The sequence below is a fragment of the Labrus mixtus genome, chromosome 3, assembly GCF_963584025.1.
Source record: "Labrus mixtus chromosome 3, fLabMix1.1, whole genome shotgun sequence".
In the NCBI taxonomy this organism is placed as follows: domain Eukaryota; kingdom Metazoa; phylum Chordata; class Actinopteri; order Labriformes; family Labridae; genus Labrus; species Labrus mixtus.
In genome coordinates, this window is record NC_083614.1 from 8,107,630 (window position 1) to 8,133,033 (window position 25,404).

The 25,404-nt window shown below is 41.2% G+C and overlaps 1 protein-coding gene across 1 annotated transcript in view; it reads right to left on the bottom strand.

The window, feature by feature from the left end:
• The window catches only part of crocc2 (ciliary rootlet coiled-coil, rootletin family member 2), a 40,287-nt gene that overhangs the window by 3,280 nt on the left and 11,603 nt on the right, over positions 1–25,404 (bottom strand). Inside the window, exons 6-33 of the mRNA XM_061030558.1 lie at positions 24,895–24,998; positions 23,654–23,798; positions 23,097–23,203; positions 22,312–22,518; positions 21,052–21,148; positions 20,773–20,862; positions 20,539–20,673; positions 19,457–19,656; positions 17,715–17,897; positions 17,136–17,280; positions 15,641–15,787; positions 15,329–15,559; positions 12,008–12,201; positions 11,416–11,543; positions 10,923–11,092; positions 10,641–10,820; positions 10,248–10,382; positions 9,999–10,142; positions 5,833–6,071; positions 5,578–5,737; positions 5,307–5,474; positions 4,502–4,886; positions 4,319–4,398; positions 3,272–3,392; positions 3,021–3,184; positions 2,504–2,944; positions 1,662–1,811; positions 1,385–1,576 (exon numbers count right to left, since the gene is read on the bottom strand). Of these exons, the coding sequence (XP_060886541.1) occupies positions 1,385–1,576; positions 1,662–1,811; positions 2,504–2,944; positions 3,021–3,184; positions 3,272–3,392; positions 4,319–4,398; positions 4,502–4,886; positions 5,307–5,474; positions 5,578–5,737; positions 5,833–6,071; positions 9,999–10,142; positions 10,248–10,382; positions 10,641–10,820; positions 10,923–11,092; positions 11,416–11,543; positions 12,008–12,201; positions 15,329–15,559; positions 15,641–15,787; positions 17,136–17,280; positions 17,715–17,897; positions 19,457–19,656; positions 20,539–20,673; positions 20,773–20,862; positions 21,052–21,148; positions 22,312–22,518; positions 23,097–23,203; positions 23,654–23,798; positions 24,895–24,998 (4,842 nt within the window). The remainder of the gene's footprint in view (positions 1–1,384; positions 1,577–1,661; positions 1,812–2,503; positions 2,945–3,020; positions 3,185–3,271; positions 3,393–4,318; positions 4,399–4,501; positions 4,887–5,306; positions 5,475–5,577; positions 5,738–5,832; positions 6,072–9,998; positions 10,143–10,247; positions 10,383–10,640; positions 10,821–10,922; positions 11,093–11,415; positions 11,544–12,007; positions 12,202–15,328; positions 15,560–15,640; positions 15,788–17,135; positions 17,281–17,714; positions 17,898–19,456; positions 19,657–20,538; positions 20,674–20,772; positions 20,863–21,051; positions 21,149–22,311; positions 22,519–23,096; positions 23,204–23,653; positions 23,799–24,894; positions 24,999–25,404) is intronic.

Here is a 25,404-nt window from a genome sequence, read left to right on the forward strand (position 1 = left end):
TACAGTGATTATTGTAACCACAGATTTATGTGCCTTAATGCTCGGGTGGCTGCACGTCTTGGTCCAGAATGGGACAGGAAGGCTTCTGACCAGCACTAAACACATATTACTTCAGTCCTGGCTTCTATATATACGTGGGCTTCCAGCAGTTTCAGAACTGACTTTAAGATGATTTTAATTATATTTTAAAGCCCTTTGTGGTTTGGCTCTCTTATGTATTTCAAACCTTTTACCTCAGCACCAATACTTTTCAGGTTTCCTTACCAAAAGCTGTTTAATGTTCCGGGGTCCAATAGAGTGGGGGTTATGTCTTATGGTTTAGGCTGCTTCTCATTGTAGTATTAGAGCAGATCAATCTATGCTATACAAAAATAATTTTGATTATATATTGTTTTAATGATAGATATCTATTGCACTAATATTTAATGTCACTGCTAAGCCCCTCAACTTTGTGTAAGTGCAAACATAAACCTCTACACCATCTCTGATGTTGGTTTCTTGAATTTAATTTATTTTACTTAAATCAATGTATTTAAAAGAGCCTGATCAATCTACCCCCCCCCCCCCCCCCCATCATCAACCGAAATGAGCTTAGCACACACATATTTGGAAATTAGTAATATTGTATTTGTCTGATGAATGCAGATATGACCACTTTTCTACACAGAACATAAACTGCAGAAAACAATGCTTAGAATGATGTGCCGTCATATAGTTTCTCCAGCAAAGCACGCTCCAACTCCAAAGGTTTTTATACTTTTTGCAGCACATGTAGCAGAGCATCACATCTGAAAAGTGGTCATCACTTGAACTCGTTCACGATATAGTCCATCATCTTGTAAGCATTCTTTTCATCCCCCCAAAGGTTTCATTTTGAGCTTTTTATGCCGTTAGTTTAAAGACAGGACAGTGGATAGAGTCAGAAATCGTCGAGAGAAAGAGGGGTATGACATGCGGGAAATGGGCCACAGGTCAGATGTGAACCCAGGTCGCCATGTTGGAGGACTATGCCTCAGTACATGGGGTGTAAGCGCTAGGCTACTGGTGGCCCTGGTCTATCATCTTGTGTTCCAATAAGACTCAGTCATGTGGCCATGTATGATCTGGTGCTTCCTGTTTTACAGTCTCATTGTATGATATTTTGTATCCTGTATTGTTCTGTCTTGTTTACTGTTGAGTTTGTTTTGTGCTGTCTCTTGTGTATTTGTTGATTTTTTATGTATTGTAAAGGCTCACAGAGGGACAGGCGCTGGAAATAAACTCAAGATATAGATATAGCTGTAGTGTTTGACATTGGTTCACTTGCTTCATAAATGTACCTATACCATTGAACATTAAATAAATACAAATTCCAAATAATGGTGAATCAGATGGGTCAGCTCACCTTCTCCAGTGTCTTTCTGAGTGCTGACCTGTCTTTACCAAGTCGTGTCAGCACCCTCTCCATCTCTGCTCTCTCACTTTGCAGCTTTTGCAAAGACTTCTGGAGATTGGTGACTTTGTCCTGAAGTTCCTCCTTCTCTTGCTGAGAGCTCATCTGGGCCTGCACTTCAACTTCCTGCTGTTGTTTTAGGCTCTGAGACATCAACATGTATGTATATATCAAAATGGAGTCTTAACCTTTGCACCTTTATTTGCACTTTCACCACAGTGTGACTCACCTCCTTCAGAGTCCTGTTATGTTTCTCCAGCTCACAGTATTTGAACTCACAGTCCTCTTGGGCTCTTTGAAGGTTCTGGGTCTGCTCTGTGAGTTTGTGGCCCAGCCTCTTACTCTCAGAGAGAGCATCTCGTGTTTTATCCAGGCGTTCCTTTGGGCAAACACATGTTGATATACATACACTATGCAGTGAGCAACTCAGCTTTGTCAAAACACAGTATAGCACTACGACTGACCCTACAGTTCTCACCTTCCTTTATATCCTGTCTTTTTTTTTTATAGTTCTTGACACACCGTTGAATGGTGCAAGCAAGAGATTGGAATTTTTCCTCACTTTTTATGGCAATGACCTGACAGCTTTTGAGAAAATCAAGAGATTTATACCAAGCAGGTTATGTTTTTGTTTGCTCAGTATCTTTTAAGTGCAGTCCCAAACTAAGACCGGAAAGCTCTCCTGAGTAGCTCTTGGAGAATTAATGAGGTTGCCCGAGAATTTTATTGCTCAGTCTTTGAGGTCCTCCAGGAAAACCACAGCAGCAAATGTAAATAGAAAATGCTCAGTCTGGAACTGTGAATGTTACTAGCTGCATGGTAAATCAAAGCAAAGGCACTGAAAATGTGGCTATTCATCTCATTTGAAGTTTCAATCAAACACCCTTATTCTAAGAAGAAAAAAAGCTTACAGCATGAAAAACACAGTGCACATGATTTGTTTTAGGTTCAGGTGAAGGACTGTTTTTCTTGGAATGAATTTCTACCTGTAGCATTACATTTAACTACAACATGTAACTTTAATCCTGTTGATTTATCTTGTGTTAAGGATGAGTAGGTGATATTCTGTACCTGCAGCATCCTTCGGTCCTGCTCGCTGGCAGTCAGAGCTCTCTGCAGCTGTGTGATCTGCTCCTGTAGAGCTTCGTTGCTGCTCATGTTTTCGCTGAAAGTGTTAGACAACTTGTGGATCTGTTCTCTCAGCTGGCTCTCGTGCTGCTCAGCTTGAGCCAGAGACGTGGCTAACCTCTCCTCGCTGACCCTCAGAGCTGCACACCAGTCCTCGCTCTCACCCAGCTTCCTCCTCAGCTCTGTGAGTCTGTCCTGCAGCGCCCCTGATTCTGCATCCAGCTCTGCTGCCCTGAGCTGGGCTCTCTGGAGCTCACCTTCAAGGGTGCGCTGGGACAGCTCCAGGCGGCTCGCCCTGCTTTCTGCTGCTTCTAGAGACTCCTTTAGCTTCCGTTGTTCTTCATGTGCACGAGATTCTGAGCCCTGCAGGAGCTCCAACTTGTCCTGTGGAATAGTAGAAGTTTTGTAAAAATGATATATGCTGTGAGAGTTTATACCTGTCCTTTTATTCTTTACTTACCTGTAGTGCCCTGGACTCAGCCTCAGCAGTGTGCAGACTTATCTTTAATTTTGCCACCTCCTCCTCAACTTTTCTCTTTTCCCCCTTTGTACGACGTATGGCCTCTTCATGCATAGACATGGATGTGTGCGCTTTGTGCAACTGTTCTGCCACCTCTCTTTTTTCTGAAAGAATATGGTAAATGTGCTTAAATAGAAAACAGAATTATTATCTGATAATCTTAGTATTTGTAGGATCAGTGGTTTCCTTACCCTGCTCTGATTTCTTCAAAGACTTCTGTAGTTGTAGCAGCTGGGTGGCTGACAAATCATGGCCTGCTTGGAGCTCGGTCACCTGCTGACTTAAACTAATTACCTGGGTCTTGGCTTCATCCTAAGGAAGAAAATGAGTTTAGTAGAAATGATTGTAGAACGTATATCAGATTGTTGACCTGGATCAGATCAATAATCAGCTCAGAGTTTGATTTTACTAGCTGGTTTTAAAAAAGCAATAACGAGGGAATGGCTGAGTAACGAGTCTCCAACAACCATGAAACTAAAAGACACAGTTTAGAACATTTAAAGTATAGATCCCCAGAGTTTTTCTTGGAGGAATGCGAAGAAAAAATGAAAAAAAGATATGAAAAAAGATTTAAATACATATTTGAAACCAAATCAGTTTCTGGGAACACTTTATAATCATCTCTGTAATGTTTATATATGTTTAATAAACCATCTCTTAAAGGTTTACAAATCATTTGTTAATCATTAACAAACACTTTATATAGTGTATAAAATGTTATAATGTGTGCATCAATAAACTGTGAACACAACATACATGATTGCATGAAAGATAGTTAGCAAACATTAATAACTAGCATTTCATTGTTTGTGAACAGTAAATAACTATTAACTAACGGTTAATTAACTATCTATTTACCCTTTATAGATGATGGTTATTATGAAGTATTACGTAGTATTACGTAGTATGTAAATTAAGCTATTTGTCCTTCAAACCTTTATGTCAGTTTCTTCTTCACAACAGCAAGGACTTTGGTTTTGAAAAAGTGGAGGACCCATGCCTAGCTCAAAAGTACTCTAACTTTGCATAAATTAGCATCATGGATCAAAAGGAACTCTAAGATTTTACTTCCCTGAAACCCAGCTTCTTTTTATCGCCTTGTATTCCAATTTGAAGATGTCTAGCCCCCCCTCCCCTTCCTACAACAAACCTGTGTTGTTTTGTGAAATAAAGAATAGAGTTTGAGGTTTGTGACGTTGAGCCCTTTATCTAACAGTAATTAAGAAGTTCAAACGTACCCTTTCTCTTTGCGTGTCCCTGATATCCTGCTGAAATTCCCGTAGAGCTGTGTGCACTGACTCCAAGTCCATCTCTTCATCTACACCACGTGATAAAGAGAACACAGATCTGTCTGTTGTAGCATGCACTTTCAGCAAAATAATGGCATCCTACCAGAACATTCTGAAAATGCATGTGCATACCTTTTGCTTGCAGGTAGTTTCTCCATGAAGAGGGAGACCTTCTATGGGAGCCGGGTGTGCCTGAAAGCCTCGTATGGCTGGTGTAAACAGTGCGACGCAGAGTTGAATATAACCCCGACAACTTGAGCTCAAGCTCCCTGCGTTTGGTATCTTCTAGACCTAGCTGCTCTTCCAGACCTTGGACCCTCCTTTCAGCGAGGCCCGCCTGAACAGAGAGTTCCTTCAGCTGGATCTGGGCTTCCTCCAGTGCTTCCTCCAGCTGAGCAGTGGTTTGACTGTGCCTCTGGTCACACTGCTGATGATAGGCTTCTTTTTCCTGAAGCAGATCTTGGTTCTGAAGCTCCGATTTCTCCAGCTCCAGCACACGGCGCTGCAGTCCTGCAACCTACGCAAACATGAAAACCAGTCACAAGACTTACCATATTATCATGAGTCATGAAATTTGTTCAACAGGCTGAATATAACAACACACTGATTAACAACACTGCAGTGTAAATCCTGAAGAACAATATCCTGAGCATTATCTAGCCACCAACACTTTACCCAAAAAATAACATCATGGTTTCTGTAAATGGGTGAAGAGGTTAAAAAAAACACTATATTTCATAATGCAGAGCCAGAATCTTAATTTTTTTATACTGTTACTATTAATTCAAGACAGCAGCTCACTGTTACAGTAGTATATGCAGTGTGTTAGGGTTCATATTCTCTCATGAGTATAGCAGGTATTCCTCAAGTATGTATGCAAAAGTGGAATGTTTGCTCGAGCATGTTGTTAACAGACTGATTCCCGGAGGCCTTCTACCTCATTCAGCGCTGCGTCTCTGCCAGCCTCGCACTCCAGCACTCTCTGCTTCAGAGTGAACGCTTCACACCGCGCCTCCTCCTCCTTCTGCTCCTCCTGACACACCCGGGCCTGCAGCTCTCGCAGCTCCTGTTTCTGCCGGCCGTTCTCACCTTCAAGTACCTTTACCTGCTCGTTTTAAACACAGCACACACTTCTTGAAGATAACCATTTCTTAAAAAAAAAGAAAAAAGAATAGGTTAGAAATTAGTAAACTCAATGATCTTATTACCTGTCTGCGCAGCTCCTGCAGTTCTCTGCGAGCCTGCAGGCGGGACTTCTCAAGCTCTCTCATGCTACTACGCAGCGTGGTTGCCTCCTGGTGCATTGAGGATTTGCAGTCTTCCAAGACAGCTACTTTCTGCTCTCTCTCCTCTACAGCTCGTCTTAAGCTAGCAAAGACACATTTTAAGTTAAAATAACAGAAAACAATACATAACTGCTAGATGATTACAGAAGAGAACTGCAGTCAGAGTGACTAATGTACCTGCTGTTGTCACTCTCTGCTCTTTTGATAAAAACTCTCAGCTCCTGGTTAGAGGCTTGGATCGCCTCCTTCTCCCTGGTCTCATCCCCCAAGAGTCTTCTCAGGTCGAGGGCTTCTTTCCGTTGCCTATCCCTCTGTTGTGCACACTCCTGGAGCTCTCTGTGAGCTTCAATCAGCTCAGTTTTCACTTTGATGAGTACATCCTCTGCCTCTTGCAGCTGGTGACGAAGGTCCTCTAACTTCATGTCCAGATTGTGGTAATTGAAAATTATAAAAATGTAAATAATTATGACTCAGGGGCTCATTGTAGATCAACAGTTCACCTCTTTTTCATGAGCTGAATATAAAAGTGGCAACACTTTACAAAAGGGTCAAAAATAAAAGACTTAATGTTTAGCTATTGCATGACTCATAATGATTCAGTGGTGAATAAGGGATTCTTGTTAAACAAATGATCACATCACTCGGACTTACTGCGGTAACTTAACACTTATTAGATCATCCGTTAAGGAATGTTGATGAACAGTAACTTCACAAATTAACAGATACGCAACAAATCAGTCGGATTCCAGCAGCACAAAAGTTTAACTGAACCCCTTGTGTTTGCTCCTCTATGAAAGCCGAGCAGCACCTTTGAGGTTTTATATCAAACTGGTTGTCAGATGTAAACATGTACTGAATAAATAAAGTAACATCATTAAACTTGTTACATGAACATAAGGAGATTGGTACATTCAAGTATGGTGTTAAGTAACTGTGAATTATGACTTCACCAGCTTTTAATGGTTGGCAGCAGACGTTCATGCTACACTCTGCATTAATGTAGCCATTAAATCATCATGAGTCATGTGAGATTAAAGAATCATCACAGTATATTATTTTTGCCTTTACTGTAAAGTGATTCCAGATATCTGCCATCTATGAATACATTTGTTTCTTGTTCCTGGTTTCGTTAAAGTGTACAATGTGAAATTGTCATGATTTACTCTTGTTTCGTTTGTTCCTTGTTGTTGTTTAGTTGTGATTTCCTGTTTTATTTTGTCCTTTGTATCCTCGTGTATCTCTGTGTCCTGAGTATCTTTCTGTTGATATTCTATAGTTGTAGTTTTCAGTGTTTCCTGTTTTATTTTGTAGTCTTTTCCCCTTAGTCTTATTTTGTGTCTAGTGTTTCTTTGTGACTGTGACTGCTCTGATTGTCTTCACCTGTGTCACTAGTCTCACCTGTGTCTGATTACCCCAGTGTCTTTTAAGTCTCAGGGTTCCTTCCTTTCTGTGTCAGCCGGTACATCTTTCTACCTGTGCTCCAAGTGATTTCCTCTTTGTTAGTCTTTGTGTTTTTGATCCTCTCTGTTCAGATTTTTTAGTTGGACGTTTAATGGACTTTGTTTCTTGGCAATTGCAAGCTTTTGTTTTTTATAAATTAGTTTTAGTTTCTGCGTGTGGGTCCTCCCTGTTGTTTTATTACTCAACGTGACGGCTATATATTCCAATTGGATATGAAGATTTTAGTTTAGTAAATCAAGAATAAATAAGATAAGAAACTATTTAAAATAAGCATCCAACTGTATTTCGATTTCCAGTGTAAATGAAATGAAATGACTAACATAAAAAAGTAGTTCACTGACTTTAAAAAAATGTGTGTTTGTCTGTTACCTACAGGTCATCAAAAACTGAAACACATGTTTTGTATGAAATAATCAAATTGTAAAATCCTTTAGTATACTGTAAGGCTGATTTTGGATCAGATAACACATTTGAGGATCAATGTTTGAAAGCTTATCCTCAACGTTCCCTATGTTAAGTGCAACATGTACATTCTTAAGATACTGTATGACCTATATTCAGTTTTATGGTAACCTGTTGTGTATAGGGGGAGAAACAGGGAGGATAGAGCTTATCTGGGCACGGATAAGAGCCAGTTGGGCCTGTAGCCAGGTGCTGTCTCTCCCCATCTCCTTACTGCAGCTCAGAAGTGTAAAGAATCCACGGAGAGCAACTTGACAAACAGCAGCTCCTGCCCCCCCAGGAGGTATCAAGGAAAGAGGGTGAGCGAAGCGGAAGGTGAGGAGGAGTGTTATGTTCAAAGGCCACACAAGATGGTACTTTCTCATAAACTCTAATGTGAGAAAAAACAAGCTAGTGCTGATCTGGCCAATTATACTTTATTTTATCTGATTTATTAGAGGGGGGTGTTGGAGGAGAAGGGCTGAGAACATGAGGGCAGCAGTGTTGCATTATATGGATGGGAGACGGGGACCTGGAGTCCCAGCGGAGCCAGCCTTTCGCTGCTGCAAGGGAGAAAATAAACACTCCCCCACTGGCTTATTTACACAAGGGGTTAACTCAAACTTTGATTTCATATTATGGTACCAGGGACCGTATCCCCCCTGTTCCCTTCTTCTTGCTCTCTTCCACTTGCTTTCTTCCTCTCCAATGCTCCCTAGCTCTCTGTCACACACTCTCACTCCTCCTCTGTCACAGCCTGACAAGAGAATCCTTGGATGGGATAAGTAAAAAAAACAATCAAACAAGGAAACGAGCAGGGGTAGCGGCCAAATATGACAGTGTCGTTGAAGCTTGACTTGATATATGATAGGGAGGGCTCTCCAAACCTCAAAAGTCTTCTGCTCTGGCTCCACACAACCTCATTCACTATATTCTGACAAGACTAAGGAGACAGAGGGAAGACAGGATGATCCTCATTTTTGCTTTTTTTTGTGGAAACCGATAAGTCCCATACAGATAAACAATCCCCCCTTTCAGGGAAACCGAGCTTTTAAATCAAGGCATGGTGAGGCCCTTTACTACTCTGCAGTAACATCGTAATGAGGTGACTGTGAGCTTGTTGTTTCACTAAAACGCCCAGCGACCCAGTGCCTGGAATTCTGACCTCAAGCAACCTCAAGAGATGAGATTTACGGCTTTCGTTTGGCTCAGAGAGGTTTGTCACTGGCCAGAAATTATAGTCTCTAATTGTGCTTTTATGTTTATATTAAGGTCAGTGAAACTAAATTATCCTTCAGGGAACTTGACAGGATGAAGGCACAGAGATTGAGTGCTGGACACCAGCTCGTCTTGGAGGATTTGGCTCTGCGCACCTGATGGCACCCTGATGCTAGTTAAGCTCTGTGGCATCAGCCAATGTCAACACCAGCCAATGGTAGATGGCTCTCCCTCACACTGGTACTAATTAGTGCAAACTCCAACTCACTCTAGAGTCATATCCCTGCTCTCCCATCCAGTGCCAATCCAAACAATCTGTCATTTCTTATACATGTCTGTGCCAGAAGAGCACGATTGGGTACCTGTGACTATGTCAGTGAATGCAAGGACCAAAACAATCATTTACAGGCCCTGAAAACAAAACCAAAACGTTGCACTGGAAAGTCATTCTTCTTTGCTCCTCCAACATGGTAGCCTTCATAACAGGTCAACAAGTTTCTCTGTACGACCACCAGAGATGGTTCAGATGGATGTATTACATGGATTTCTTTTTAAGGCTGCATTTTTATTTTGTAACGATAGATACATATCTTTACAAATCAGCGTCTCTGACACTTGAACAGACAAAGCAAACCCAGAGGGGCTATGAGCCAAGCTGCTCCCAACGTTAGCTTAGCTTGTTTCGAGTGGTTCCAAACCTATTTAGCTCAGGATTCCTTCAGTGTTCATCGCTTAAGAGGTTTTTAATGTGAGACACATAGTATGCAAAGATCTCCTCTTCTGAAAAACAAATGAGCCCAGTAATTAAAAGCAGTAAAGGAACACTGTATAATGCACTGAATAATCAGTGCCTGTCCTGTTCTCAATTTCATCTTTTTGTTAATTCAAAGATTTCATTTGAATGTTTCTTGATAAACTGGATAGTAAAAGACAGATCTATGGCTTCATTATCTGTATAACTTTTGCATTTTTTTAAAGGAATAAATCTAAATCAGGCCATACAACAATAATAATGTCATAACACATCCGTAAAGATTTGTACTGTTTTTTTATTTTAAGTTTGTACTGGTGCTGTATGAGTACTTATTATTTGCAAATTGAGGTTTTGAAATCTATTTAAGAATAGACGAACACGGTGCAGAACATTTTCCCCCTGATGTCTTTGAATGACAAGCATAACGGTCAAAAGGAAGTCAGAAGAATCTGGTGAAGTTTAAAGTTACCTCTTGTTGTGTATGTTCTCTCTGTTGTTTCAAATCTCTGACCTGCTCAGATAGACTCTTTTTGGTATCCTGGTGGGAGCTCAAAGACTCTTCGAACTGAGTCCGTAGGCTTTGCACCTCCGACTGAAGGACAGACATGGTGTCCTAGAACAAGGAGGTACACATGTAGTAAATCTGAGTGATGTGCAAAGATCTTTTTTAAGAAGAAGAAGAAAAGTAACCATCTATTGTAGCCTTGTTTTATTTTACCTTATCCTGCTCCTGTTTACTAAGGGCCTCCCTCTTCATCCGCTCATGCTCCATGCCTTCATTGATAAGATCCTGCTGCAGGGCTGCTAGTTTCTCTGTGAGGGCAGCCTTGTCCGCTTCCTTCTTGGACAAAGCCTGGTCACAACAGACTTGAGGTCAGAGTTCATGAAAACTTTGACCATTGTACTTGGACACACAAAGACTAAATTACTATGGTGAAAGCAATGAAGCGAGCATCTTGCATGAGGATGGACAAACAACTGTGAAACTGTGAATCAACATCTTGGGATTCTATGGTTTTGGGACAATTCTCTATACCTTTGGTTTCCTTAAAGTGCTACAACATTTCACGAAGCATCGATAATAAAAGAAAACTATGACCACATAACACACCTGCTGCTTTTCACTCTCAGCCTGCAGGAGGCTTTGGTTGAATTCCTGCTGCAGCCTGGTTTGCTCCTCCTGCACCTGCTGCAGCTCCCTCTGGCTGTGCACACGCAGCTCCTCACATTGTCTACGCAGCTGCTCCTCAACCTGCTCACGCTGAAGTGTCAGAACTGCAAGCTGCTGCTCCTGTCACCCAACCGAAAACACAAAAACCTCCTGATCAGTTTATAGTTGGCTAAGAAGTCAGATTTAAGGTTTTTCTGATGACAATGTTTCTGTGAAAGTTACCATTCGCTGTTGTTCTGCTTCAAGCTGCTCTCTGTGAATTTGCTCTTTATTGTTCAGGGTTAGCAGGGAATTCCTCTCCACCTGGACCAGCCTCTCCTCCAACTTAGTATGCTCTTGTGCTGCTTGTGCCACCTGATGTTCAGCATCCAAACGAACCCGAGCGACATCACCTATGCAGATGTATCACAATCACACCAAAAGTTTAGATGGGAGACCCTAAAGGATCTATTTTGAGTTTTATTTACAGGGAATATCCAGTCATGTTTTTTTATGTGGAACAAGCTAGCTTAACACCACTTATCCGATCCATGTGTGAATGTGTGGAGTGTTGGGACCCTTGTCAGCTGAAAAATCAGCCTCAGTGATCCTGCAGCCCAGCTGTTGCAGAGCTCACAGCTGAAATATGGATCTCTAGTGGGCTGTTGGAAAGACTTCATGGTTAGGAGCCTTGGCACGGAGGACAGTGGGGTCTCTAAGGGAGGGGGCTACTCACGCGTCAAGGCCTCGTTAGCCAGGAGCAAGCTGCGCCTCTCCCCCTCCATCCTGGTGCGCTCTGCCTCCAGAGACGAGGCCAACTCCTGGCTCTCAAACAGCACTGTCTCCAGGGACTCCTTCTCGGCTCTGGAACACAGTGGTAAAGTGGTTAGAGCTCTGAAAAGAGGACCTTTGAACCGCTAGGTGTAGAAGATCATAAAATCCAATGATCCATCATGAGTATTTTCCAAATAAAACCATGTTACTTAAAGACTCTTGTTACATGTGACTGGCTGTGCTTTAGAGAGTCAAATTTGCTTCGAGGGTCAAAACAACGTTAAACACACGTTTGCAGTTGGTCTGACTTCAATAAACACACAAAGACACACTCACTGTTTTTAATGGTGCTTTTAGGGGGACCCTATTGACTTGAACATATTCCTTACACCCTTAATCAAACCATAACCGTTCCAGATACACACCAAACCCCAATCTAGTTCTTTAACCGATAAAGACAGATACAATCTACTGTAACTTGTGCAAAACCTGAAATTGAGTCATCATAGTTAGAAGATCATACCCCAAGAACAAATAAACAAACACACTCTGACCTAAGTGCAACCAGCTCTTGCGTGAGTCCACAGGCCTTTCGGTCAGCAGAGTTTAGTTTGACATCCAGAGCAGCCTTGTCTTTGGCCAGCTCCTCCCTGTCATGGGTCGCTCTCTTTAGGGCTGTGGTCTGTGTCTCAAGCTCCTTCCTGCACGCACACAGCTCCTCTGTCAAACTCTGCATCTGCTTATTGACCTGAAGAATGACACACACACCAACAAAAAGTCTGAGTTATACTATTTACTTCAAGAAGACATAATACAGACTGTAGAGTTCATGCATTCAAACTATAGCATACATACATTAAACGTTACATAATGTTTGGTAATGTGTAACTGTTGGGTTGAGAATGGACCACACCACCTTTTGATGCAGCCACATTAGCTGTACTGATTCTGAATTCTGCAGACCCTGCTTGTAGCGGTGATAAAACACAAATAAAAAAACTGATGTGATTCATCTTACTATAATTTAAATGCAGGGTCATGATAAATGCATCGCCAAAAGCAAAACAAGTGACTAGAAGGGTTATGATTTTTCCACTTGAGTAAATCATTTTGGCGCAGCACAGGACTTACAGTATATCTAGAAACACAAATAAAGCAAAGAATAATGTGCCGTTAATGCAGAACTTTGAAAGTGACGTTTAAAAACTTCACAACAGATTATTTCATGAACTGAGGGTTTGTCCTTGGACCTTTCTTTTTTAATTCAGTTTGTATTGAATTTAGATGGTAATTTTACAATTTAAAAAATGACTTAAATGAAAATGGCTTAGATGCTCAGAGTTTAAGAAAATAAAAACCTTATGCAGTGTTGTTTGGGACAAACAAACACCCAGTATACCCATTTCCCAGCTTGTTTGGTAAAAGAGAAGTAACATAAAACCAGAATTTTCCAATTCAAATGATTTACTTACACAGAAGTAAAAATTGTGCTACAAAAACAAAGAGTGAGCCAAAATGAAACTGAATGGGCCAATGGGTGCAGCTCAAATCATTAACAAAGTGAAAAATAAGGACTCTAATTAGTGTTTTAAACACTAACTTTGTAATTAGTGACATTTAAAGAGATGTTGATATGTGTGGCTCTTGTTTTGAAAAGCAACCCAGAATGAAAAACTAAGCTGTGAAATGAAACGTAGTGCTGTGAACACTAATATATTAATATAGCCTTGGGATCGTCCATACGCTCCTTCCTTTGATACCTTATGATATCTCAACTTTGCAACTCTCTGATTTCTACTCATTACGAGCAATGTTCTGCTGTATGCACCACCACAGCTGTTAGCCAGCGTTTACTAGAAAAGACAGTTAACACAAGAAATGAAGTTAATATTGATGCCAGTAATGACTAAATGCCAGTCACTATGGCGACAAGAGGATACTTCGATGAAGCAGAGTACTCAGATGAGTAAGTTCTGCAGATGAAGACAATCTGACAGAGAGAGGGAAAACTTCTGTGGCTATGTGTTAAGTTCACTATCGAGAGCTATCTTCCCTGATAGTTGGTAACAGCAGTGCTCATCAGCTGATAACCATCTGGATTATTTGGTAATGATTTTACTTTAACTGCTTTAGAAAAGTGACCACTCCAAACAGCTAGCCTGATGCTGTCCAAGGCAAAACAGCCCATCAGCATCTCTAAAGCTCATAAATTAACACTTAATATGTTGTGTGTTTGATCCGTACAAAAAACTGAGGTGTTATAAAAACATGTTTGGGTTTTTAAAGGGCTTTTTGGCCTGCCATGTGAAATCCTGAAGTCTCCACTGTTTGCCTGGCAACCTCCCTGTGACAACAAACCTCCACGGGTCCGGCCAAGAAATGCTTCCAGCACGTACGTTTTCCTAAAACCATAACCTGTCATGTTTACATTACTGTTTAAATGCAGATTAATCAAACAGGATAGGAAGTGTTAATTAACGAGCTTTCAAATTGTTGCGTCAAATTTCTTTAAACTTTGGAGGCTAGCTGTTTCCCCATAATCTACCAGTCCTTTATAGTACTCTAATCTTCCTGGGTGCTTGCTTCACATTCATATTAAGCATCCAGACATGAACGCAGTGTTGATATTTTCATTTTAGTCGAAGAAGCCGAACCACACAACACGTACTTAGCTTATTTCCCAAAATGTCAAACTGTGTGAGACAACAGGAGCGCTTCTGGTACCCCTCAAACCACTGGTGTTCATGGAAGGGAAAACTTAGAAAAAGTGGAGGAAAATTTCAGTAAAAACAACCAAAAAACATCGGTATAAATAATCCAGCTCCAGGCACTCAGGATGGTTGGAAAAATATAAAAGGCCTTTAATTCATTGGGATACAAACAATGAAAAACACCAACGTGTATCGGCCTGGACCTGGATTATTTATACCGATGTTTATGGTCTTAAGTTTTCCTCCACTTTTCTGTTTCTTTCTTAGTTGAACTTGTAGCAAGAATCAAATAATAAGAAATCTCTATTTTGAAGGAAAAAATCTGTAGCATCTAAATGGGTTTCCCTGTTATACTTCGTATTTGTTGCAGACAAACTTCAACACAATGGTTGAGTCTACTATGAGTCGCGACTTCGAAGAATTCCCTGCAACTGATTGTTTGAAAAGCAACAATGGCAGTAATTTAATTTCTAACCAAAGCAAAATGAACTAACACAAATTAAATATTAGCACACGATGTCTTCCAGCCTCTCCTTAGGCAAATATTCAAGAGGATGAATAACATCACTGTGGTGCCCAATAAGAGGGATAACATTAGCTCGGTGCAAAGGATGGCCAATCCAGGGCCTGTTTTAAACACAGTCATTTATTTTTACAGATAAGCTATCGAAAAATGTTTGGATGGAATTTGTCAAATTGTTTAGGTTTGTTTTATTTTAGCTGGGATCAACATGGATATCCCAGTTTCACATTCAGAACAGATAACAAAACAGAAGAGGATTCTTGTCATTCTTTGGAGAAGCAGGGATCTGCTGAGGGAAGAGTGGGAATACTTTAGGTGTTAATTTATTGCTTCTCTGCTAACCCCACTGGATATTATATGTCTATCTATTTATCTTTTCCAGTTCACATTTGTTCACGAGGATCCCTTGTTTGTTATCTCCCAAGTTACCCATAAAACACAGAGTGGGGGCTCAGCCTGCCTCCATATCCCATTTGAGAGAAATAACCATGGCAGATGTGTCCAGTACCTCCAATACATTTTAATGTGACAACGAGCTCTGTGAACCTGCTGAAAGCTATTAATAATAACATGCTTCTCCCAGGTGATGAGATATGGGAGGGTGGAGGCTGAAGTGTGTGAAATGGTCAGGGGCCTCTGACCTGGGAGTGCTGCTCCAGTGCCTGAGCGTTCTCCCTCCGCAGCAGGCTCAGCTCTGCTTCGAGCTTCTGGCAGAGATCTTGCAAATGGCCGTGGGAGCTCTCCAGGGCCTGTTTCTCTGCGAGCAGATTCATCATCTCCTGCTGGAGCCGTGCTGTCTCCTCCCTGGCTGCTGCCCGCTCCACTTCAGCTTCCCGTCTACGTTCACCAAGCTCTGCCTTCTCACCTTCAGTCTGTGAATTAAGCAAAAAATACATTCTTTTGTTCAACCCTGGCTTTTAACGGTGTTACAGGACAAATGAACGGCTACTGACCTGCAAGAGAATACGACTAAGTTCCACCTTGTCTTTGGCTAAGCCTTCGCTCAGGGCAGCCATTTTGGCCAGAGAATCTTTCAGAGTAGCCTCCTGATTCTGCAGTTTGGTGAGGGCTAACTCATGTGCAGCACTCTGGGACTCCATCTGTTGAGTGCATCACAAATATTACGAGTATTAAACCGTCAGAGAGGATCTCATTCTAGAAATCAGTAAAGGTCAAACTGTAAAGGCTGTTCCTGATGAACCATTTCAGACAGGTTGTTGGTTTCAAGATGCCATGTGACTTTAAATAGCCTATACTTGTCCACTAGTAACAGCTGCAGAATAAAAGATCAAGTTTACCTTGGTTGAGTTTCAGCATTGACGGAGCTATTCTTAATCAGCTTTAGCAAGCTAGTGTACTTACATTGTGTCTGAAAATAGGGCTGTCAGCATTAATTAGTAAATCACGATCAATAAAGGTCTGGATTTTTTTTAATTTCGATTAATTGCATGCTATTTTGTCCCTTTGGGCACACTGTTGAGCCTGCACAGTGTCTCCCTGTAGTCACAGTGATGGAAAAGAACAACACTGCTGCATCTTTGAACGTCTCATTTCACTTTCAAAAACCAGCAGACAGCTCAGCTGACGAGTCCAAAGTGATATCCTCCTTATGACACTTCTTCACTTTTTTTACCATTCACTATAGCTGTTTTCATTTGGAAAAGTTATTTTTATAATCTTCGATCTACCAGAAGGACCTTCAAAATAAAAGCGGGGTCGAATTCAAACAGCAAATAAAGTACTCTCAGCTAAAGACCGTATAAAGATTCAAAATAAATATGTTTAAATGGGAATTAAAGGAATTTCAAACATGCGATGAAAATGTGATTAATCGCGATTAACTATCGGAATGTAGTGATTAATCCTGATTTAATTTTTATATTTGGCTGCACTAACTAGCTATTATGTTGATGTTATTAAGCTGTATGTGTCTTTTAAGGCTAATGATAAACTGTTTAGAACAATACTCAACTCCTTATCAGTGCTTTAGATAGCATAGCTTCCATGGCTGTTAAATGTATTAGGTCCTTTTAATCAGTTGTGAAGTCTTAAAAATCTTGCTATTGGTTCTGACAGGCCTGGTCTGAAATCATTATCTGATTCACTACTGCCTGCTCACTTTATAGGGAGTTCTATGTTGGACTATACAGTGTCTATTGGCAAATTGAAAATACACTTTCAGGCACCATTGTTGTCTTTACATCTCCACCGCAAATAAATCTTATCCGTTCTTTTTCTCTCAACACGACTCATGATGGTATCCAAGTTATTACTAATGCAATAGAGTTTTAGAGAAAATGCAGAATTCCAGCATGTGGACTCCTGCAACAGTCTGCCTTTAAGTTAGTGTTTCTGTCAGTCCCTTGTGCTTTATGTCCTTTATAAACAAGCACAAGCCACAGTTGTTGACGATTTATCAACAGGTTAGCTAGTATATCAGCAGTGTACCTTGCTGAGAGCCAGAGCAAGGCTGGCCTTTTCATCATCCAACATCTCCTTCTGCAGGTTGATTTGACTCAGAGCCTCCTTCACTGTCACAAGCTCCTTACGCAAATCTGAGTGCTTCCCTTCAAGCTCCCCAAGACTCCTCTCACTGAAACACAACATGTTGCAAATGCATGACTCTCCAACACTGTTATTTGTCTCACACAGATTATTTATAAACAAAATCCCTCAACAGTAATCCTCCTCCACTTAAAAAGATGGAGAAACGTTGGTGCCAAAGGCCAGAACACTGAGGGAGATACTTTTGTGCTGTATCGCATGTCATGCTCCAGTTCTCAGCTAATCAAAAATTTTTAAGCAAAAGAAACCCTCAAAGAGAAGAACAAAGTTTTCTGCTTGCATGAATGCAGTAATTCAATGTAAATCATTTACATTTTCATTCAAATGTCATCTGACTGCCTTGCCGGACGGAGGATGACATGTGTTACTGATCTGAACTGTAAACACACGGAGCTTGAAAACAATCATGGGTGACGGGGTGTGTGTTGTGTAATGGTCATTCTTCCTCTGCTCGTGTTGTACCCTCGTTGGGCCTCTGTGCGCTGCCGTGACAGCTGCGTCTCCAGATCCTCCCTCTGCTGCCTCAGGAGGTCCCGCTGTCTCTGCAGCTCCACTGATGAACCTCGCAGTGCCTCCAGCTCGGCACGCTGGGAGTCCACCTCCTGCTGCAGTCCTGACAGCAGCTTCTCCAGGCTGCTCTTCTCACTGTGGGACATGAAGGTAGAGAGAGGCAGAGACTAAGACAGAGAGAGGTTGCTGAGTTTGTTTGTCGTACACTGGTCACCAACATCATTGTTTAGTTACACTTGATTGAATGACGTTTAACAACATCAAAATCACCTCTTCTAAAAGGTTGTATCAATGTATTTAATAACTCTATGACTATAATAGTCCACTTGATAAAACATAAAGCAAAGCCAGGGACGCGGAAGGTGTTGGTGCTGAGGGTGCTGCAGCACCCCCTGAAAGAAGGCACAAATAAAACTATGCTATATAGATGTAGTACACTGTGTTTACTATAGTAGTGTGTAACTCGCTTGTAATACTTCCTGCAGAGTGAAACAACGAACAGCAGGTCGGAGCTGTTCTATCCTACATTGAGGTATTCAACATAATAAAAAAAAGTCAAAGCTGTGTGATCATCCTGGCATACTGAGCAGTATAATTAGATGTTACTCTAGAATTTGCAGTTATGTTGATTATTCCTTTAACAACTTCAGAACAACATCTGGCCGTGCTAAATCACTACAAATCCCCCCTCATGATGCATCGTCCGGCTCCACTGCTCACTTGTTTACTGAAGTGTGGAGTCTTTCAATAAAAACTGCACCTCATAAGGTTTATTAAACAGTATATCAACGTTGCCTATGGCCAGGACCAAGGTGGCGGCGCCATTTTTTAAGAGCTTTTGTCTCATGATGTCAAATGAAATGCGTTTAAAGAAAACGTAGGGTCTGCACCGTGAGAGGTTTGAGAGCTAAAGGGATGAGCAAGAGTGAGGGAACGTGCCATTGTGCACATAGATGGAGGGACAATAAACTTAAACATCAATGGATCATCTGTTCTAATGTAATTTATTATTAAGAGAGTACTGAAGGATCCCCCTCCCATCTTGTTGTTTTTTCTGTCTTTCTAAATCTTAATTATCTTTTTCTCTTGAAACCTTTTCCTCCGTCCTTCACTTTATTTCATTTATGTGGGTATTTTTGTATGTTTATTTTTTGTATAAATGTGCTAGGATGTACAAAATAAATGATGACATTTGACAAATTGTAATGTAAAAAAAACTTCAATTAGGTATAAAAAAAGTTTAAACATTAACAGACCAATGCTGTCCAAACAGCTTCAACGTGCTTTGAGAGTGCATTGATGTTTGTGTGTCTGATCGTCCCCCTCTCTGCTCTGTTTATCATAAACTATAAAACTATGAACTATGTGTTAAACTTTCAGTGTGAAGTGTGTTGTCTGTTGAAGTTTTAAATGTTCAAAAGTTGGTAAGAACTGCTGTTGATTCTCTAATTATTAAATTTGCCAAGCACAAAGTATGACATCATCAAACAGAATGACTTCTATCTGAAAGTGACTTCCAGCGACCCTGAACCAAGCTTCAATGTTTGCCATCAGAACAGAACAGAACTGAATAAAATTAAGGTATAATAAGAGCTAGATAATATGAGAGCTGACAGTTTTCCTCAAACGTTTCGTGGTGTTAAACACAGTAAAGGGAAAGGTTAATATCAGCACCATGAATCATGATAGAGTACCTGGAAATCAGCTCCAGTGAGCAGCGGTATCTGTTGCTGTCTCTAAGACTTTCCTCCAGAGCTTTTTTGGCCTCCTGACTCTCCTTCCTTACTTCCTGGCTCTTCTGCTCCAAATCTCTCCTCTTTGTGTCCCTCTCCTGCAGGTGATCACGGAGTGTGTTCACTTGCTCCACTGCAGCATCCAAACACCCACGCAGGTCCTGTTGTGGGTTGTTTGTGGTGGGTAAGTCAAGAAACTTGGATTTCATTACAAAGTGTTAAACATATCTCTGTAAAACATTGACTCCCAGCAATTTCTGATTTTGTCATATTTAGATTAAGCAGTATCTGCTTGTGAAACCTCATCACTTGAGTACTCAGTGTGTACCAGATCAGTTTAATCACAGAAAGGTTTTCCCTCTTACTTAGATTTTTAAGGGACTTCTGGATGCCTCATGAAGCGAGAGAATGCAATATTTCTCAAGAAAAAGCAGAAACACAACACTGTTCTTAACCATATTTGTCTTACTCATGTGCTATGAAGGATGTGGACAATGAGTTTACCTGGGAGAGGGACCGGTTTATGCCCTGTGTCCACCTAGCATTTTTTGCCAGACAGAAAAACGCTGGCTGTGCGCTCAGGACCTCTTGTATGAAGCGTTTGAGCACTGAGAAGAAAAGCGCTGCAAGTGTGCCCTGTCTCTATGACAGGCAGCTGTTAACTACGGCCGACACTGCTCTGTTGCTTATACTGTCTTAAATATAAAACTGTATGTTTTATATTTAAGACAGTTTTTACTCCAGCAGACACGGAGCAAAGAGGATGTGGATAAAAGACAGAATCCGTAGGCGGCAAAAATACAGTGTACAGTGTTTTTGTTTGTCTTGATTTTCTCTTAAATGCATTTGAATTATTTCTTCAAGTATTGTTTATTTTTGTGTTTTCAAAGTGTATGACTTGTCTGAAAGGAATTTAACAGGTTAATGTTCCCTGTCTTGCTTTTAAAGTCCGGCCCTGAAGTACTTCCTACCTTAAGATTAGGGGCCGATGTTCTAAAATATTTAAATGAGAAAAAAACACCAAAAACAAGCTTTTGTTTGACCTGTGTTTGTTTCTGGTGCTTGGAGAGAGCAGTCTGCACAGCCATCAGGGTTGAGTTCCTCAGTGGAGACTGGCCATGAAGAGGTGAGGAGGACACACTTTCAAAGCCGCTGCTCTCGCCCTTGTCACCAACTAGCTGGATACAACAGATACAAAAGGGAAAACAGTCAGCTTGTTTTTTGTGCTAGCCTAATGAAGATATGGCACGGTGTTATGTTGTTGTTGTTGTTCTGACCTGCTGAATGTGACATAAAATCTTTTGGAGGGCTTGGATCTCTGTGTGGAGAACCTCCATCTCTGCTTTATCCTCTGTTCTCCTCGTCTCCTGAACAGGAAACCATTTAGGTCAGATAACAAACACACATAAAGCAGGCCTGACATTCCCCAGACGCCAGCCCTCTAGACAAGGAAGTCGTGGTGTTTATCAAGCCTAAGGTCCAGACAACAGCCGATTTAGCCCCCTTAACCAACCGTCTATCTACTACCCCCCCTGTTGTGATTGTAAAGGTCTCACCATCCTGTCCAGACTGATCTGCATGATGTCGAGGCTAGCATCCTTCTCACTGTTCTGGCTACGAAGGTGCTTGACGGTGTCAGCCAGCTCCAGGACTCTACAGAGATCAACGTGCATGTTAAACGGGCATGGAATTAAATCACAAACACACACGGTTCTCTGAGTTATTGAAGCTACAAGACTGGCATGTACACCTCCTCTACCGGGCCATCAACACTATCATATTCTCTGCACAGATTTAACAACGACTCTCTGGGATTAACGTGACATTTATCAAGATCAAAAGCCGGCTAAGATGAAGAACACAAAAGCATTCCTGAAACCTCTGTATGAAGCACACAGGAGCTGGGACAAAAGGCTGGATTGCTCTTTATCGGGACAGAAGATGTTGTCACTGAAAAAAGCTTGATGTGGAGGATTTTTAATGATCAAAGTTCTGGGGTTCCAGCTAGAGGATTGAATTTGTCCTTCCTGTGTGAATTCTATAATTGATCAAAGGACTAAACTATAGACGACCTCGTGCCCATTATTTCTAAAACAAGTTCTGAATGTTTGTTTTCTTTCCATAAGTCCATGTTAGTCCATTCACAGACTGCAGAAACATATGGATGTAATGTTTTAGTTGTCAGTCCAAAGATGAGATTTACTCTGATTGGTGCTGCATTGGAACCACAAAAAGCCATCTTTACTTATAAGTTGAACAATTGCCTTGATTTTAATTTCCCTATTCATGGGTAAATATGTATCAGCTTTAAAGAGAAAAGTCAAGAGTTTTCTATATTTCCTCGATGTAGTTATAACAAGAAAAGCATCTAACAATCCTCAGAGAATATGCAGCTTTAGCCTCTTATGAATCAGCTAAAAGGGTGCAGTTTACTTTACATATACATGTTTCTTTTAAAAGCAGGAAGTGAGGGATGGACTTGTCTCACATATTGATTGATTGGTGGTTACAGTAGCCAAGAGCAATAAACATGAGAGGTATTAATCAAAATCACAGTGCCAATCCATACTGCCACTAGCTAGTCTTTTAGCTCTATGCCTCATGATGGAGACAGTGTCAACAATATTTTGTTTTAAACTCTAAAATATTAGAAAAAATACCTACAGAAAGACTTTTTGTCATTGTGGGGAAATAAACTGGCATACAGGTGACAGTCAGCAGAAATGAACAATATTTTATTCCCCTTTAGTCATCTTGGCAGGATCAGAGCAAGCTTTGCGATGGACACGCCCACGTCGTTGTAGAGATGATTTTACCTCGAGTTAAGTTCTACTTTCTCTGCATCCCAGCGACCCTGAAGCTGCATGGCCTCTTTCAGCTTCTCCTTCAGCTGCCTCTCCAGTGCAGACATCCCCGCACCACTAGAGGGGCTGTCATGTGTTATCCTGGCCTCTACATTCATGCAGGCAACTTGCATCTGTCTGCTGGCATCGACACACTCCCCACGCATATCAGACAGAGTCCTATTGATAAGAATAATGTGCGACAAGACAAACAGGAATCATCACAACATAATAAAGATTTGAAATTGTAAAGACACATGACGTGCTCTTTTTGTTGTACAGTTGTGAGCCATTATTGGAATAAAAAAACTGTCTGTATATATTTGAAATGGGTGGATGTCTGTTGTGGTTAAACTCTTGGATTAGGACTCACTTTGAAGTATCTTCAGTTTAAATTACCGTACAGCCTGTGACATGATCACAGCTGTCTATGAGCTGAGCAATCATTATGAAAGCAAATTACACTTCAGTTGTTCTCGTTGTGGTTGAACATGATAGAAGCCACATCTTATAGGGCTCAGGCTTTGTCCTGATTGATGATTTCACCAGTGAGGCTAGACACCTTAAGCCATCGGTCCCCCCAGTGAGGAAACAATAAGCAGGGGGACTGGTGACCCTGTTGACCTAATCCACTTTGATCCTCGGCTGAGAGAGATGGGTTGTGGTTGCTGTCGTGAGTGTGAGACATAAGAGAGGTGGGGGGGGTTCTTGTGGATTCCTGAGTTGCTGGAGGGCTTCTGGCAGAGCGCCACACTCACCTGTCAGTGAAAGTCCTTAGCTGGGTGAAAGTGCTCCGCAGGGAAGCGGCCTGGCGCCACAGAGCTCTGACACGAGCTTGTTCTCGACAGAGCCGGGAGGCGCATGTCTGCAGAGAGAAGCAGAATACAAGGGGATAGAGGAGTAGAGGGTTGAGGGTGATGGTTGCTCACAACAAATGATGACACCTTGGATTTTATTGTAATCTCAAACACATGTAATACTAGAACTCCTGGACTCAAACTGGCACACATACAAATAATTGGATTTCCCTGAATCAACAGATGTAGCCCATTTGCAGCACGAACGCCGGATTGTTTGCACAAAATTTTCCTCCCTCTCAGCAGTTGGAATGTTTTCACAGGAAACAACAACTCAAAAATCATAGCAATGAAACGAACAGGGAATGAGAGTGAATTGACTAAACTGGCTATGAATGGAATTCCTACCCCATGTGAACTCAACAGGAGTTTAATTGCACAATCTCTGTGCAGAAGGGAATAAACTCGAGCTTTCAGTGTTGCTTTCGGGGCACTTTCTTTTTTGTCGTTATTCTCACCTCTTGCTCCCTGCGCAGACGGTTATCACTGAAATCAATGTCTTCACGAGCCTTCCACAGGCTCTCTGTAAGTCCAACGTTGACAGTGCCAGCCTGATCGAGTTGTTCCCGCAGCAGAGAGTTAACTTGGCTGAGGTTGGCACACCTGAAAGTAACAAGGGATATGCTACTGTGAGACCATTTGTCCCCTCTACCCTGACAAACAACTGTTATGAAACCTTTCTATAACTCTTCTAACAGCACCTAAACTCTGTCATTCATACAGCTAACATATCAATGTTGCATCTGTAGCCTGCAGAAACACCCTTGCCAACCACACTTACAGGGTGAACATGTGTGACAGTTTTACAGCGCCTGTGTCAACTTAGATTTAATTTCCACCAGATCTTCTCGTAGAGTCATTTACAAAAATGTTTACATCATTCTCACACTAAACACACACACAACTCTCACACAAACACACACTCACACACACTGTTACAGTAAAACAAGCCACATTTTAATGTTTGGTTATCTCTCTGAGAGGAAGCCAAACCAATGTTTGCGTGTATGTGGTGATATTGTGTTAAAGGAAATTGAGCCATACGGAAAGAGGGATTAAGTTATCCAAGTTTTAAGTAAAAAATCATGGTTGTAAAAGTTGATCTCTACATTACGCTTACATTACAAATTGTTTTAGTGGATAGAACTTGGTAGCAGTAAGTGATATGTTATTAAACTTATCAGGTCCTGGCAGAGCTTCTACCATGGGCATTTCAAATAAAGTTCCATTGCTCCATTAATCATAGGGTATTAAATCCTGGCCTCAGCTGCAAACATTGGCCCCAGTTGATGTGAAATATCATTAAAAATGATTTGGAAAACAAAGAGAACATAGTCCCATTAATTTTCTTTTTGACAAATTGGATGCTGAGACTATTTGCCAAGGTCAGGTTCTGCCATCTCCCTGCAACAGGGGCAGGAAAAACAGCAGGCCATCTCAAAGAACCGCTGTGAATATTTCTCTGGTTCAGCATTTCACAGAAATATTTCTGCTTGATTTCTGCTGCTCAACAAGAAGTGCTGAAAGTACAACAGGAGCACATTTTATACAGACTTTTCCATGAATTTACTGCTCTAGGTCTGCATCCAAAAAGCGACTCCCTGTAACTCTTCTGATGTCTGGATATGAACCCTTTCTTAAAAAATTACAGAGGCTGAACAAGTTCCCCACTCTGCACTGCATAGTGTCTGTTTCTCACCTTTTCTGCTCCTCCTCCAGTTTAGCAGATTTATTCTGGATAGTCACATTGAGATCCTGCTCAATTCGCTGCTGGCGCTGGGCTGAGTCCAGGTGGGCTTGCAGCTGAACATACAACAACAACAACAACACTGCTTGCATCTTGTTGAAACTAGACAGCAAATAGTAGCAGGAGTAAGTGTTACCTTTTACTTCTCCTTATAAATCAACATAATAACAGTGTTAATCTACAAATACAAACATGCATAGATTTGGATGGTTTAAAAAAATCTAACATGAAAGCACATTATTTATGCACAACATAAAGAGTCCATGCTTTACTTTTCAGTTATTCTTGGCTCCTTTACTCCTTTTCTATGTGCACGAAGGATAGACTTGTATTGGAACAAGATTCAAAATAAAGAGATAAAAAGGTTCATAGCACTGAAGAAGTCTTTCGGAGAAGAGGTGAAGCGTCTTCAAGATCTTCAACCAGTCCAGTTCCCTTTGGATCAAGCTTTGAAGTTCATAG